The sequence below is a fragment of the Catharus ustulatus genome, chromosome 7 (assembly GCF_009819885.2).
Source record: "Catharus ustulatus isolate bCatUst1 chromosome 7, bCatUst1.pri.v2, whole genome shotgun sequence".
Classification (NCBI taxonomy): domain Eukaryota; kingdom Metazoa; phylum Chordata; class Aves; order Passeriformes; family Turdidae; genus Catharus; species Catharus ustulatus.
Window position 1 is genome coordinate 12503393 of NC_046227.1, and position 16083 is coordinate 12519475.

At 43.2% G+C, this 16083-nt stretch overlaps 1 protein-coding gene across 2 annotated transcripts; it reads right to left on the bottom strand.

The window, feature by feature from the left end:
- Window positions 1–5439: 5439 nt before the first annotated feature.
- FASTKD2 (FAST kinase domains 2) lies at window positions 5440–16078 on the bottom strand. Of its 2 annotated transcripts, none has more exons than XM_033065242.1 (12): window positions 16018–16078; window positions 14613–15380; window positions 14110–14213; window positions 12614–12722; window positions 11031–11154; window positions 9867–10006; window positions 9409–9581; window positions 8862–9025; window positions 8148–8366; window positions 7149–7233; window positions 6053–6167; window positions 5440–5588 (listed from the first exon to the last, which is right to left on the bottom strand). In XM_033065242.1, exons 2-12 carry the CDS (start codon window positions 15270–15272, stop codon window positions 5481–5483), a joined length of 2001 nt encoding a protein of 666 aa, XP_032921133.1. In that variant the 5' UTR covers window positions 15273–15380; window positions 16018–16078; the 3' UTR covers window positions 5440–5480. The 2 variants fall into 2 exon arrangements, with proteins under 2 accessions (XP_032921133.1, XP_032921134.1); XM_033065243.2 differs by lacking the exon at window positions 16018–16078 and adding an exon at window positions 15535–15723.
- Window positions 16079–16083: the final 5 nt, after the last annotated feature.

Here is a 16083-nt window from a genome sequence, read left to right on the forward strand (position 1 = left end):
ACATGGCTATTAAAGGCTTGTTTCCGTTCTCTTGAAGCTACAAGGTATTTGTCCTACTGTGTTAGAAACTCTCAGCTGTAAAATGCCTGTAGGATAAAAAACGTTGCATCTTTGCTCGTTTATAGTTATGGATATAACTCAATTCTTTTGCTTAAAGCTGATTTTAATTGTCAGAAAATCTGATTTTCAGTTGATGAATCTGGGGATGCTTTTATAACTACTCTGCCTATAAGTCCATTGCAAGCCTAGGTACAAGCTGTCCTTCTTAAAGATCCACACTGATGGATGTTTTGTTAACTACTCTAAAGATAGAATGTGTCCAAAGCTTTGTTAAGCCCTTGTCTTCTGCTTGGTAGGGCAACGTCTTAGCCCAGGTCTCGGGGGCTGTGTGCTGGAGCAGGGAAGCCCCGTGAGCACGAGCCACAGATTGGGACATCGAACCAGGTAAGGATCTGTTTCTATTTATCATTGTTTTTGGTGGCTTTAATGTCCCAGCTGCAGCGTTCCTTCAGACACTGTGTCCTGCGAGAGCAGTTCCAGCTCCTGAGCTGGGCAGGGTACAGTACAGAGCCTTTAGGAAATGCATCTAAATAAGGGACTAAGGGACTCCGCTTTTGCTGTAGTTTTCCTTCCTGTTTTCACCTGGGCTGGAAGGACGGGCATGGCCTGTATTTATCACATGAAAGTGATGTTCCTAAATTTCTCCAGAAGTTCTGATTAATATTATTACTCATTTTCTGGCAGAAAACACGCTCATTTTGCCTTTCCCACGTTGTTTTCTGGTGCTGCCCTGGTTTTGGGGGTTGGGGGCTTTGTTCCCCTACTCTTTCTCTCTGTAGCATTTCTTCCCATTATCATGCTAAAGAAAGCTCCTTGGGCCGCACCCAGCTCGTCATGGCCCATGGACAAAGGTAATGGCCCATGGACAAAGGAGGTGGCCGGGGTGGGGATCGCTCTGTCTGTGCCCTGTCGTCGGTGGGGGTCGGGGGGAAGACAATGATCCAGCAGTTGCGGTGAGTCCGGGAGTTTGGGAGAACAAGTGTAGATCCAGTCAAGTTTCAGCCGTGCCACATCACCTCGTCTCTTCTTAAGCCAGGCCTACCCTGCTAGGACAGTGTCAGCCTCTGAGCGCAGCTGAAGGATGTGACCTGAGGCTCCGGGCATTCTTGGGAGATGGTGAGCAGTGAAATTATCAGGGTTTGGCTTGTATGCTACTGAGAGAAGGCACCTATGCCTGGTTTTCTTTATTGTAGCTGGCTAAGAGACAACTACCCAGTGATGGCAGGAGTTTCCCAGATAGTGGAACAGCTCTTCTCACCTGAGGTGGATTCTAATACCTTGATCTCTGACAGGTAAGTGCAGGGGTTCAACCCACAGTGGGGATGGGAATGAGCCTCTGGGTCTGGAATTGTCAGGGGGGATTTTGGGAGTGCCGGGGATTGGTCGGGATCTGTGTGCGGTGATTGCTGGGCAGGCGGGGTCTCTGTGAGGGCCCCTCTGAGACCCCTCCTCAAATGCCCCCGTGTCTCTCCCCAGCATCTGTGGGACGCTGCACTCGGTGGATCAGGTGAGTGGGGGGTCCCAGGGGGGGTCAGTGGGGGTTTTCAGACCCCTATGACCCGCCCCTTGCTCTCTCCCCAGTACCTGAACATCAAATTGATGGACATCAGCGTCATGGACCCCGAGAAGTACCCGCACATGGTGCGGGGTTGGGGGCTCAGGGGGGTTTTGGAGGTTCTCAGAGGGTTTCAGTGAGTTTTTGGGGGCTGTTCGGAAGTCTTAGGGGGTTTTTGGGGGTGTCTCAGTGGGATTTTGGGGGGAATTCGGAGGTCTCAGCGTGTTTTTGGGGGTCCCACCCGGTTTTTTAGGGGTCTCACTGGGTTTTTTGGGGGCTGTTCAGGGGTCCAACCGGGATTTTGGGGATCCCAGTGGGTTTTGTGGGTCTCATTGAGTTTTTGGGGGCTGCTTGGGGGTCTCAGTGTGTTTTTGAGTATCCCAGCAGAGTTTTAGGGGTCTCAGCAGATTTTTGGGGGGGGTTCTCACCCGGATTTTTGGGGTCTCACTGGGTTTTTTGGGGCCTCACTGAATTTTGGGGCCCCTTCAGGGGTCTCATTGAGTTTTTTGGGGCCCCCTTGGGTCTCCCCCTGCCCAGCTGTCGGTCAAGAACCGCTTCATCTGCGGCTCCGTGGTTCTCTACAGCAGCTCCTGGCTGACCCCTCCCCAAATTCCGGGAGCCCCCTCCCCAAATTGGGATTTCCCCCCCTGCCCTGAAGCCCCTCTCCGCCCTGAGGGCCGCTGGGCGCCGTGGTTGCAGCCAGGGGCGATGGTCTGGGGATCAGCCATGCTCAGGAAGCCCTTGAGGTGCCCCCCACCCCCCACGGGCACCGTGGACACCGTGAAGTCCTGGGGAGGGGGTGTGGGAGGGGGGTCAGGACCCCCAGAAACCCCCTGGAACTGCTGCAATCACCGAGGAAACCCCCTCCCCAAAAAAACCCCAAAAAATACTCCCTTACAAAGCCCTCCCAAAATTTTCCCCAAAGCCCCCCCAAATTTTCCCCAAATTTCCCCACAAAGTGCCCCAAATTTTTCCCCCAATGCCCTCCCAAAGTGCCCCTAAATTCTTCCCAAAGTGCCCCAAATTTTTCCCCCAAAGCCCCCCCAAATTCCCCCAAACCCCCCAGAGCTTTGAACCCCAAAATTAGGGGTCTGAACCACCCAGAGCCCCCCCAAACCGCCCCCAAAGACTCCCCAAATTGCCCCCAAAATTCTCCAAAGCCCCCTGAATTTCCCCCAAGATCCCCCCCAAACCCTCTGCAGGTCTGAACCCCCAAATTCCCTCCGAAATCCCCTCCAAACCCCACCCAGAGCCCCCCAAACTCCCCCAGGGGGTCTGAGCCCCCCCAAACGCCCCCGGGGGTCTCAACCTGAAGGTGTCAGCCACGACCTCAGCCCCTCGCAGGTTGGTCCAGGGTGAGATTCCCACAAAAAATTCCCGGCCTGGGGAGGGCAGGGGGCAGTTGGGACCCCCGGAGGGTCAGGGGGGGTTCCCGAGGGTCCGAGACTCACCGGTGAACAGAACGTCCCCCCTGTTCAGCGCTGGTCCAGTGCCACCCCCCCGTCCATCACCGACAGCGCCCAGAGCTGGAGCTGCTCCAGCACCTCCCGGAGCCCCCCCTGAGCTCAGGGGGGTCAGGGGGTGACAGGGGGGTCGGGGGAGGGACATGGGGGGGGTCACGGAGGGGGACAGCGGGCACGACTTCCCCGAACACACAGAGATCCTCCAGAACCCCCTGAGCTGGGGGGATGGGGAGGTCACAGAGGGAGGACACCGGGTTAGAGCCCTACCAAACCCACAGAGCCCACCCCGGATCCACAGAGGCGCCCCAGAGCCCCCCGAGCTGGGGATGGGGACAGGGAGTCATGAGGGAGGGACACCGGGCACGACGTCCCCAGAACCCACAGAGACCCTCCAGAGTCCCCCAGCGCACCCCAACCACCCCTGAAATGTGGGATCCAAAAAGTGGAAGGGGGGAGGGAGCAGGGCTCAGGGGATGTCAGAACGCCCCCCGCAGCACACGGGACCCCCAAAATAACGCCCCTAAATTCCAACACCTCTCCCCATCCTCGGGGTCCCAAAGCAGCTCCAGGAGTGGCTAATTTAATAACATGCTGTGCTACTTTGTGCCCACTGGTGGTTAGTTCTGTCCCGGCTGCTGGCATCTCTGCCTGTGTTGTCCCTGAATTTGCACACCTGTGACTGAGGACCTGACTGAAAAGCTCAGAGCAGCTGGAAGAAGCAGCTCCCCAGCCCAGGCAAGAGCCATGGCTGGCAGGGCAGTGTTGGTTTGCAGATTTCCAGCTTGAACAGCACAGAGTACTTCCTCAAACATAGCTTTGCATGCTTCCTGGCCCTCCAGCAGAGGGTATTTCAGACATCCTCCAGTGCAGGCTGGGACCTTGAGTCCAGCCCAGAACAGCAGAATGGCACTGGCCAGCCTGCTCCACAGATAGTGCTTCCTTAAAGTAGATCAAAAAAGAGACCATAACAAACTTCTCATAAAGTCAATCAAATGACCTCTGCTCTGGCTGTTAAGTTTCACAATTGCCTCAAATCTGTTTTTCCGCATGTGCTGCATTTCAGAGACTGAAATGCTGAACAGCTCTCTGCTTTTTATGCCAGAGGTGACCATGCTGCTTTGGTTGCACTGCTTCCTTCATAAATATGCACTATATTCTATCTACATGTTCCACAAAAATTTGGGCAGTGAATTTTTCTAAGCGTATTGTTTCTTTCCACATTATCTGGTTACTGTTAATATCTTTTTTATATCATCATATTTTTTATATTGTAGTACCTTAGCCATGCGTCCACGCTACTTCAGAAAGACAAAGAACACAGTGCCTGTAGCTTAGCAAGTGAAGCAAGGGCACCACGGTTAGGTAGCACACAGTCACTGTAGCAAGTATTGCCATTTCCCTGCTTCCCCTCATGCCTGTGACTGTGCTACAGCAAAATTGTGTGAAGATCTGATCACACCTCAGAAACAAGAAGCTATTAGCAACCTGAGCATCTCCAGAAGAACAAAAGGTGTTTGGTCAGTTACATGTCACCAAGAACAGAAAAGATGTATTGGTTCTCTCTGCTCCTTCCTAGCAAAGGTCCAAAGCTGCTTAGCAGTTATAGAGCTCTGCCAACATAATCAATTGCACCGCTCCTAACAGGTCAGTGGAGATGCATCACAGGGTGTAATGAACAAATCTGAGTATTGCAACACCTCTCTGAACAGTTTTGGAGCTACTAATAGCTTTTATAAGCTGCGGAGCTTATACAGACACAGCAGATCTGTATCCTTGCAGTGAGAAGCATCAAACTCTATTACAGAAGCAGTGAAGCAAAGGGTTCAAAAGAAAAAGCACACAGCAAACAGGACCATTACTGGCCTAAACTTCTGAAAACTGAGCAAGATTGATTTTTTCAGAAAGTTTCCACATGGCTGGATCTTTTAATATACCATTTAGGCTAAGTTATTTACTGATTGACCATATATGGTTCGGCATAAAGAACTATATATATGAGAGGAAATCCTTCAAGTGCCTAGTTGTAGGCCGGGTTCCAACACCACTTGAAACATCTTTTCCCTGGCCCAGCTCAAGAAAAGAGAGAAATTTGAATAATGGCATGCAGGAGGGGAAGCAAAGTACAGATTAAATTAAGACATTGTAACAGCAATAGATGTCTGAGTGCTTTTTGGATCAATTATTTCCTTTCACTAAAGAAAATCTGCTCCCACTTAACAAAAGAAAGCTCCCACTATAAGCAGGCAGCGTTCATTTTACAAACTTTTCTTCCTCAGTAATACGGTGGAGCAGGCAGTTGTGTATAAAACTATTTATCTCTTCTGTTAAAATCCTTACAGTAATTACACAAGAAAAAGAAAATTCAGGAGACCCAAAACTCTTAGTTTATTTTAATTATTATCCTACACAGTTGTTTCAGAAAAAGAGGAATCATCTTCTGAATAAATTTTTCTTTTCAAAAACTCAACTGCATTTTCATTTTTCATTTCCTGAAACTTCTTGTTCTGGATCTGTAAGAAAGTAAAAGGACAGGGTACATTATTCCTATTGTCCAAACTACCTTGTCCCACAAACCAAGCACTCAGCAATGAGAAGGCCACAGGAAGTTGCTCACTGAAAACAAGTTCACTTGAATCCCTGAGTCTATAAAAATCAGGGAAATAAGCCAAAGACACATAGGTTTCTCAGGTACAGAGCAATTCATGGAATGATTTTTTTTTCCCCCCCTCAACTATTTTTTTATTAATAATGGTAAGTAGTAGTTTGTCTTTTGCTAGAGTTCTCCTCTCTTTTCTCCCTAGTGACAACCCCACTACCCTCTAACTAGAAATGATACACAATTACCACTTTGGACAAAGCCCACCATTCCTGGCGAACCTTCCTGCTTTGAAGAACAAGGCCTGATCTACCAAACACACTCATCACTGTACTGCTAACAGGACTGAAACAGAGACAGTAACAGGGCTCTTCTCACCAGAATCACATGATAGCCCAGTTTATTTAGATGCCGCCTCTTCATTGCCAGCTTCCCCTGGGGGTGTGTTGTACCCAGACAGAAGGCAGACACAGGAGCAAACAGCAAAGCCAACCTGCAAACAAGGAAAGTAGGGAAGACTTCACTGTACAAATGCAGAATAATCATTTAAAAGACAATGATTCAATGATGTTCTTTAGCACTTGCGAATACACGTCATTCTTCCTTCTTTAGGTTTAAGTAATTTAGACTTTTCTTCCATGAGCTTCACACATCAGCATCAGCATCTACCCAAATATCTACAGCAGAATTAGGCACTTAGATCTCCACTTCTCCTACAATGAACAGATCATTCAACGTTCTCCATTAATTTGACAGATTCTGCATTTACTTTGATCCTTTGCTAATGATATCCATAATCAGTCACTTCCTCCCTTAATAAACCTATTTTGAAGGGTGAGGAAAGCTGAATGTCTTGGAACACTGATTTCTGTTACACAATTCACTAGCTCTCCTTTTATCAAAAAGCAAACTGTACAAAATACATTGCTGTGCAGTGATCCAGCACATAAATGTTAAATATTACCCAATTCTGCTTAAGCATTACTTAAATGATATATGTCCTGCTCCAGTAACTGAGAGGTCAGACTTCTACGCAAGATTAAATTATTCACCTAAAATGTGGATATGATGATCCTTTTTATTCAAATTATATTTCAGTAGCAGAATTAACTGCCATAACGTACCATTGAGATGCAAATTTTTGAGACTTGAGAGAATAACTGAATGTTTAATTGGACAAACACTTTTATAAAAATTGTTATCTGCATTCATTACAGGAGTATCAGATCACTGTGATGTTTCCTGCCTCTTTCTCTGAAATGTTAAGTGTTAGCTTCTGTTAGAAGAAGGTATCAAGCTGGATGTATTGTTGCTTTGCACTGTCATGGCAACTTCTGGACATTTCAGTGAGCACAAATAACAACTGAGTTACCTACTCTGCTTCTTCAAATCAGTGAATCAAAGAAGTAACTGGATGGGATACATGCAAATAAAACTAGCATGCTAGAAAAAATATGCAGTCAAAAAAAGACACCTCTGAACACGTGAATCAGGATGATCATCTGTTGCAGCTATGGGGAGCACTTTCTTCCTGTCTGAATCCATTCTGATTTCAAAATCTGAAAACAAAACAACAAAACATTTAACTACATAAGAGGTTAAAATCAATGTTATAATTTCAACCCATTAATCATTCCAATTGTTTTCAAAAGAACAGCTCATTTGAAAAAGTTAATCGACACCACCACTGGTCTGTTTCTAATTGCTGTTCTCTAATAATTGAATTATTACTGATAGCTTTTCCTTCCCTTCAATGAATATAAAGTTACATCTTGCCCATCTCAAGAAAAAAATAGATTTGTTTCTGGAAACTGCAGATTTAAGTTTATGGAGTGAAATCATAATTTAAAGAAACTACTCTTGATCATAGTCTGTCATGCCTACTCAGATTTTCCCGCAATCCAATTCCTCATTAGAAATATTTAGGAATAAAATTATTACTATTACAGATAAACTGGTAGGCTAGGTGGCTGGCAGAAAAAAAAGGCAATATCAAAATGTAAGAGAAACCAAAAGATGTCATATCCTATTTCATAAAGGAAAGTAGAGCCTAAATCTTAGCCAGAACTTCAGGGAAGAAACAAGAGAACAAAAGAGACGAGAAAAAAAGGCAGTTGCTGTTTGGCTTTGTTTCTAACATGATTTGGTACTAATACGTCAACTCTCTCAAAGGTGGCCACATAGGATGGATTTATGTACAATTAACATCTGCTTCCTCGTATCTGAAAAAATGTTCAAAGCACTTTTGTAAACAAGAGAAATCATAAAAGTTTTTGTAAATGGACTTAAAAACTTGAACAGAAACATCATTAAATGTAGATTCAGCAATCAATGACATCATTTGTTAAAAGACATCTATCTTCTAAGTGTTAAACTTTTAATTACTTGCACCCTATGCAAATTTATTACCATTATTATTTTGGGGCTCATAAACCCATATTAAAAATACTATGACAGTAATATCGCTTCATACCAATGTGATATCTGTACGGCAGCTGAACATTTTGCCGAAACATGTTCTCATCTCCCAGAAGTTCTATCAGTGCTTCCTGAGCCTTTCTGAGATTAAGAGGTACTAATGAGGACAAACTCTCAGTCAGCACAAATGCAGGCTTTGTGAAAGAAGGGCTGTCAAGTTCCATACATGTTTTCACAGAGTGAAGCATCACTGTGTTTTGTTCTTTAAGATCATCTGAAAAAGGATATCAAAAATATTACATACAATATATTATCCTACTGAATTTTTCCTTTAATTATCATTTATAGTCTTTTCTAGCATAGCAAATTCCACTTGACTACTCTACTAGCTGTACAAAATTGCAACGTGGAAACCAAATTCTTCTACAAACCATTCCAAGGATGTCATTGTAACTCAATGCATTCCAAATCCCACTTTTACTCATGACTCCAGGTACTAAAGTTAGTTTGCAAAGGTTAAGACTTCCCAAGTTTAAGTGCACACCTATTGTTAAACTGTTGCCACCATGGGGCCCAAGCCTGATTCCCTAGTGCAGACCCAGATCACCCAGATCACCATCACTACATTAGCTTTGTCCTGAGGACTTCAAATTTAATATTAATCAGGCTTGTGTTTTTTAATTTCTAATCTTTTAACACAATTACAACAAATTACATACACAGGCAGACATCCTATTTAAAACAAGAACATGGCAAAGTAAGGTCTGACCTGACAGTCTAAGTTCATCCTTGCTGTCCTTTTGTAGCAGCTCATCAAGTGCACGGTGGGGAAGATATCCTAAGATGCCAAGTGAGTACACTGCCTTCAGCAGTTCTGTGCTGGAAATCTGAGGCAGGCACTTATTCAAGCAGCTATGAAGAGTTTCAAAAAACCTTTTCCAAAAGGAGAAGAAAAGTATCTAAGTACACAAATAAGGCTACATAAAATGCATATTTCAAACAAATATACAACTTAGAAATCTTTATTATCTTGTGTATTATTTTGTGTTAGCTAACATTAGTGTTTGACTCTTACTTTGAGGATACAGCCACCTATCAACAGATTTAGTAGCCTGGTCAGTCTAGAACCTCATCAGTCTTTTAGTTAGAGAAAAAAATCATATTTAGAAAAAAAATGAAAAGACACAGCAATTTACCTTACAGATGAATGAAACAGGATTATGAGCTCTTTCACAATTAAAATTAAATCCTATTGCCATACATTACTCTGTAATGACTATGTAACATATTATCAGGCACTCTAAATGAAAACCTACAAATGCTTTTGGACTCTGGGAACATGGTTGAGTCGTGAATACACCCGAAGAACAATCAAAAGGTTTTTCAAGTTAAGGAAATCAGGGTCTTCTGTCACCTTCTCAGCAAAAACATCCAGCAACTCAGTAGGCTGAAAGGCAAGTACCTCACAGGCAGAGAGAAAAAGGATAATCTAAAAGAAAAGATAGTTTTTTAAGTCAAGAAAACCAGTGAAGTTGATCCTATCTGTTGATTTCATAGAATACATTTTTAATGAAAGCAAATTTTTCAAAACTTTTGTTTCTTTACTTATCAATAAATAGAACAGCATTTTAAAAATGTAACTATCCATTTCATCAGATTGGTATTCATAAACATTTGTTCTCTAAAGATCAAGTACAAACATGAAGAAAGGTAAGATGGAAGCAGCAAATACTCTATTAGTATTGCTATAAATTTTTTGGTCTCTAAAACTTACCTGTCTTTTGTCCCAAAGGTAGGCAGTAGAATTAACATAGTCTGCTAATGCTGAAAACAGTTTCACATTACGGTACTGGAGAGTGTGACAAGCTTCCAGAATGAGAATTAACTGCCGAAATGGAACATCTTGGACATTTTCTGTAACAGAAGGTCAGAGAAGTGCAAATTATAAAAAGCAATGGGAGCTGTAGGTTGGAGACATTAGACATTGTAGTAACAGTCTGGTTAAGGAATGGAGGAGGGGAAAATATGATAAGAAACTGTGGAAAACTGCGACTAGATAGGCAAAGCTCAACTGAGCTAAAACACATTAAGAAACTGAGAGACAGAAGAAACCAAACTGAGCCAGAATCAAGCTACAATAATCAGCAAAAGGGGACAAATTAACAAAATAAGTAAGAAGATTGTGTTCCCAGGATGTCTCTTGTTCCAGGATTTTTGATTTTCAGCATGCACTAAAGAAATGCTGAAGAAAGTCACTGCTCCCTCTGGATAGCAAGCAGCCTCAATGCTTCTGGGTAATTTCTATTAATAAGGCTATTTTGCTACCTTAATGCTTTCTGAAACACAAATTCTTACATATTTTAAGCATGAATCAACACATACTGATCACATATACTTAAGCAATGTATTTTAAAGATATAGAGTAGAGAGAGGTGAAAGTATAAGGTTTCATTTAATATTTTTATGGGCTACAGCATGAGGTTAATTATTTACTAAGCAGTACTCAATAATTAAATCCAGTAATCAGAGAAATGTTATCTTGCCTTTAGTTTACCAACTAATCACACTAAGCCACCAATCCATCCTGTAAGTTGTCAATTTCCAATTCAGATTTGTTATAAAATTTTATTTGAAATCTCTTTTCCTTGCTAAAATTAAATTCTTTTTTCTTAAATCCTGTGTACATAAAAATGTAAAGCAAAACATGTAATTCAGATAAATGTTAAGAAGGGCAGAGATGACAAGAGCTATTTGCTTTTATTATTGATCAGTAATTTTCTGTCCTGCTGCTTGTCAAATGGCTCCACATAACTATAATATCCTGTAAAACAAAGATGTTTCCTGAATTTTAAAGGAAGTCAGAAAAAGGAGATGAGACAATAATTAGGAAGAATTTGGTATAAGGAAGGGAAATTTAATTAACATATTTTTTTCTTACCCTGGATCTTTTTACTGCAGGGATTCAGGATTGGAAGGGAAGAATAATTCATTGCAGCAAGAGCCAAAAACATACGCAGAGCATTCGGAAAAGTCAAATGGTCTATTTCTCTCACAACTGCCATCTAAAGTGAACCAGAGTTTATTAAATCCTTCATTCTTCAGGTATATTATCATTGCTTTCTGGTGAAGACATTATCACCAAAACTTTCCCAAAGTCCTTAGTTCAGATTTAAAGAAAAGAAAAAGATGCAAAAAACCAGTAAAAGCATATAATAACTACTGTCAATTTCTTAATATACAGTTATAACAGGTCAAGTGCTCTAGAAATGTATCACTACACAAGATTCCAGCAATTGCCTTTATATGGTTATTTGAAAAGAAAAAAGTCTCAGTAAAGGTCACTTTCAAATACAGTAATTTCACAATTATAAGGCGCACCCTTTTGACTAATTTTTCCCCGAACCCAGAAGTGCACCTTATAGTCCGGTGCGCCTTATGGTCATGAAATTACTGTACTGTGAATACACATCTTCTATCAACTCTTAAGAAAGCTGCAGAAATGAAACACAGTTAACTTAAAATTCATAGTAGTCCAATTATGGTTTTGCAAGTGCATGAAAGCTGTAAGCTTCCAAAGTGATTCAACAGTATGTGTTGTACTGTACTGTTGTACAGTATTGGCTTGTATTTTATAAAGACACCCAGTTACAAACGTAGACTGAGGCAGAGAAGGTCAGCTCTGAAGCCAGAAAGGAGATTTCATTTATCAAAGTCATCATTCGATTGCTACAAATGACAGTAAAAATGACAGTAAAAATGAAACTACAAATACTGGCTCTTAAAATATAGTATTTTCACTGTATACATATCAGAGGTCAAATACAAAATGCATCTATGATAAGAAATTGCCCTGTAAAAAAACAGCCGCTGTGGGCTCAGAAAATTAATTGCTCCCTTTGGTTAACAAGTGCAAATGTTATTTTCCTCTCAGTTTTACGATGTTTCATGAATGCTATTAAAATCTCTAACATCAGAGCCCTTCGGTTATGTGATTAAAACACTAGCAGGTCCTGTTTGAAAGGTTTCCAGAAGGGTTTTTAAATGAAGGGACCCAGTACACCCTGCCATAAAACCTACAGCCTGCTCCCCGCCATTGTACTTCCCAGGGGACCTATCACATACACGGGAAAACAAGACCATGAGCTTGGGGAGTTCGGGCATCTCACTCCCTGCACAGTTACTGGACATAGCACCATCACAATTTTCTGTCACCTCATCTTCAGTCACAGGCTGGGCAAGGGAATCAGGAAACAGCCTGTAAGCACTTCTTTGAAATACCATGTGGCCAACCCAAAGAGGTGAGGGCTTTGCTGTTTTAGTGCCTCAATTACTTTTGTTACCAGCCTTGAAATAAAAGTTCTTCCTACAGATATAGCTGGACTATGATGCATATAGCAAATACAGTTACCTTCCTATTACATTTTTTCTTTCAGTGTCTGCAAAGAACCATACACAATTTATAAATGATGCAAGAGAACAGGCTTTGTGGGAGTAAAAATGAGAGCTTCCAACTAACTTTACCTCTAATTTCTTTTTCAGAAAAACTGGAGCATCTTTTCCCAGGCATTTCATCAGGTTTTGCAGAACAAAGATATCTCTGATACTTGAAATCCGCTGCTCCACTAGTAGCCTGATGGAAAAACACACACAAGAGCTCTCCTCATTTCAGCAGAAATGGGTAAGTACCCCCATTCTTCTTCACTGATGTACCCTCACAAGTTTAAGGCATAATTCCCTGCTCTTCTCCCATCTTCCTTCTTTTGAAATGCTGACATAACTCTACATTAGCACAGATATTTTACACATGGAAACAATTATAAATGCTTTCTTAATGTTAATCCTGATAGATGAATGTTGTTGCTGATACACTTAACAGCAGGGGCACCTGACCAAACTGCACATGTGACAGTGCAAATGAGCGCTGTTAAGCCTCAAGGAATCAACACCTTTCTGCAGAAAAAGAAAATTGCACATTTTTTATGTTTAAATCATCAATGTGCAGGCAAGTTCTGAAACACACAGGAAACTCAGGAACAGACACAGACAACGACTGGATGTAAGTGAGGAATAAAACCAAACAAACAGTGCTGTGGGCTGAACAGAAGGAGATAACACAGAGATCATACACACAAGATGAAGGTGCACTCCTAGCACATCCTTTTCTGGCTCAGTGGGTGGTATTGTAATTGTTATGTCTGAACCACCCTTAACATACCTACAAAAATATGAAGTGTCACTTTCCAAGGCAGTGCACTGGTCTGAAATTCATCCCTACAAATGGGGCAGAGCTCCAGACATCAGGACAGAAAACTGTAGATGGGACTCCTGTTTCCACCAACTTTTAAGAATGTGTACCTGCACTTTCAGGAGAACCTGTGTTTTGGGTATCACATTCACTTTCTCAAAGCAGGCAGAATGTGATACAGGGTCAAAAGTACTAATCCATGGCAAGTTTTGTGATAGCTTCAGTAAAGTCTATCTCATGGAAGTGAGCAGATTGCTTACACACATAAATTGCATGGGCCCAGAAAAAAAGCCAAAGAAATTATTCTGATAAATCATTACACAGAGGGACTTGCTGGACACAACTAGTCTTCATCTGAATTTCCACTTACTAAACTGTACAAAAATATTCCCAGGCTGTTAAACAATGTTTTTCCTCATGAAAAATCAGACAGGTCCCTAAGGAAGATAGTCTCATTACCTCCTGTCTGCATATAGAAGAAAAAGGAACTTGATCAACATCACAAAAAAACGACACTGGTGGAGATGCAGTCAGAACACAGAGCCCTGTGGACCAGTCTAGCACCCTTTACCAGTGGAAGCCCTCCTCCTTGAAACTACAAAGACAGTGCCAAAATTCACTGTCTAACACAGCTCTTATCTTATGTGATCATTTAAATCCTAAAACCACAGAATGTCTTTTATGTGCAGACATACCCTTGATGATTTCTAACAGACATGCATTCAAACAACATTTAAATATGAAGAGCACACAAAAGATATATTTTTCTCACTGTAATCCAGCTTGAAGAGCGCTCACATTCTTGTCTTTATCCATCCCTGCTAAAGTAGTTGCCAAAACTGAGATACATCGGTTATCAAGTTGATTGAGCTTCTCCTGTTAAAAGTTTTGACAATATCAGATTACTTCAAACGAGTAAAAGTTTCAGAAAGTAGAAACAGACCACTCTCAATCTGTACCTGCCATTTTCTTTTCCCCCTCAAAAGTCAATTTACAAGCTTTAATTCTGCAGAGTCAACAAGGTCTCGCATCAAACTCAGTTGATTTGAAAGGGGTGATGATTTTTGAGACTTATCCTCTCTGTTTAATCTGAAATCAGGTAGTGCTTTGAAAAGTTAAGGAAACTAGAAGCACACAAAAATGAACTATGGGAACTGTTTCCATGGAACATCAGACTAAACCAGGGATGTAATCCAACTTTCTTTGATGCTGCACAGTTTCCCAGAATTACCCACTGGCATTTCAGCCCAAATTTAGAAGGATTTTCATACTTACTTGGCACACTCTCACCAAGGTCTGGACAAGGAGGGTGTTCTGTGGCACGCCAAGGTTCACTACGGCGTGCAGGCTGAACACCAGGTCCCCGCGCGTCATCCTGCGTGCGTCGCGCAGCAGCTGCTGGCACAGCCTGACGAACGCAGGGTGCTCAAAGATCAGCTGCTTCTCGTAGCGCTGCTGCTCTTCTGACAGGTTTTTGAAGAGCCTCCAGGCCATGGTTAAAGCGTTTGTGTAGTGCTTAATGGAAACAGCCTCCTCTGAAGCCAAGTCCAGTGCATCGCAAGGACAGGTGCACTTCTGGAGACTGGTAAAGAATGGGTCATTATGATCCACTACATGCTTCCGCTTGAAGCTCCCTGAATCATCCAACTTTTCAACTTCCAAGGAGCTCTGGGAAACTTTCTCCCTCACCAAAGCCTCTGCACCTGTGCTACAAACATCAGTCTTTTGAGATAGAGATCGAAGAGATGATCCATGCAGAGAAGGCAAAATATTTAAAAGTAATTTCCCAAAGTTCACATTTCCTAAGGGATCCCTGTATCTGCCAATCCATAAAATGTGTTTTCTTGTTGTGGCTGAAGACTTGGGAGTCAGCACAGAACTGTACCTATGTACACATCTAACAGTATTTAACAAATAACTTATTTTATTATTCATTTCTGCTAATAGCTCATGAATGGATTTGAAACGCCAACTCAAAGTAAGGGATCCGACGACATTCTACCAGTGGAAACAGTTCTGGAGGAACCGCACAAGATCACTCATCTGTAAAAACAATTGAAAATTACGGATTAGTTACCAGACTTTAAATTCCCACCGTTTCAATTGTCAAATCTGTGCACTTTTACAGGAAGGGAGAAGACGTGGTGAAAGATCCCCGGAAAATTATTTGTAGAGAGGTTCTTATTTGGTTTCCTACATTTCAGTCAAATATCGCAGTAGAAGGATAGCCTTGACATCAACGCTTGTTTCCTCCTTGCTGCTCTGAGAGCTCTGCCGGGAAGCAGAGTCTTTTCCTAGAGGAAGTTTCCCCAGGCACACGCGTCTCCCGACAGTGCTCTGCAGAGTCCCTGCAGATCTTCAACAGCGGGCAGCGGTGTTATAAACGAAAGATCCCGCCCGCCAGCCTGTCCCAGCCTGCCTGCCATCCCACGGGAAAGCCGCCTTCACAGCACACCCGCGGGCGCTCGCTTTCCCGCCGGGGAGAAGCCGCTGCTATCGGGATCACTTCCCGGTAGCCCTGGAGGCGCTGCCCGGCAGGGCGGGACAGTACACGGGGACAGAGGCCTTTCGGCGGCTCCGCAGCGGCTCGGAGCACGCGGGAGGAACGGCGGGGATGGTGCTGGCCGGGCAGGGCCGGGCAGAGCTGGGCAGGGCCGGGGCTCCCGAGAGGCGCTGTTACCTCGCACGCGGCGCCGTCGTCACACCGGGCCCGCAGCGCCGCCAGCTCCCGGCGGCCCGCGCGGCG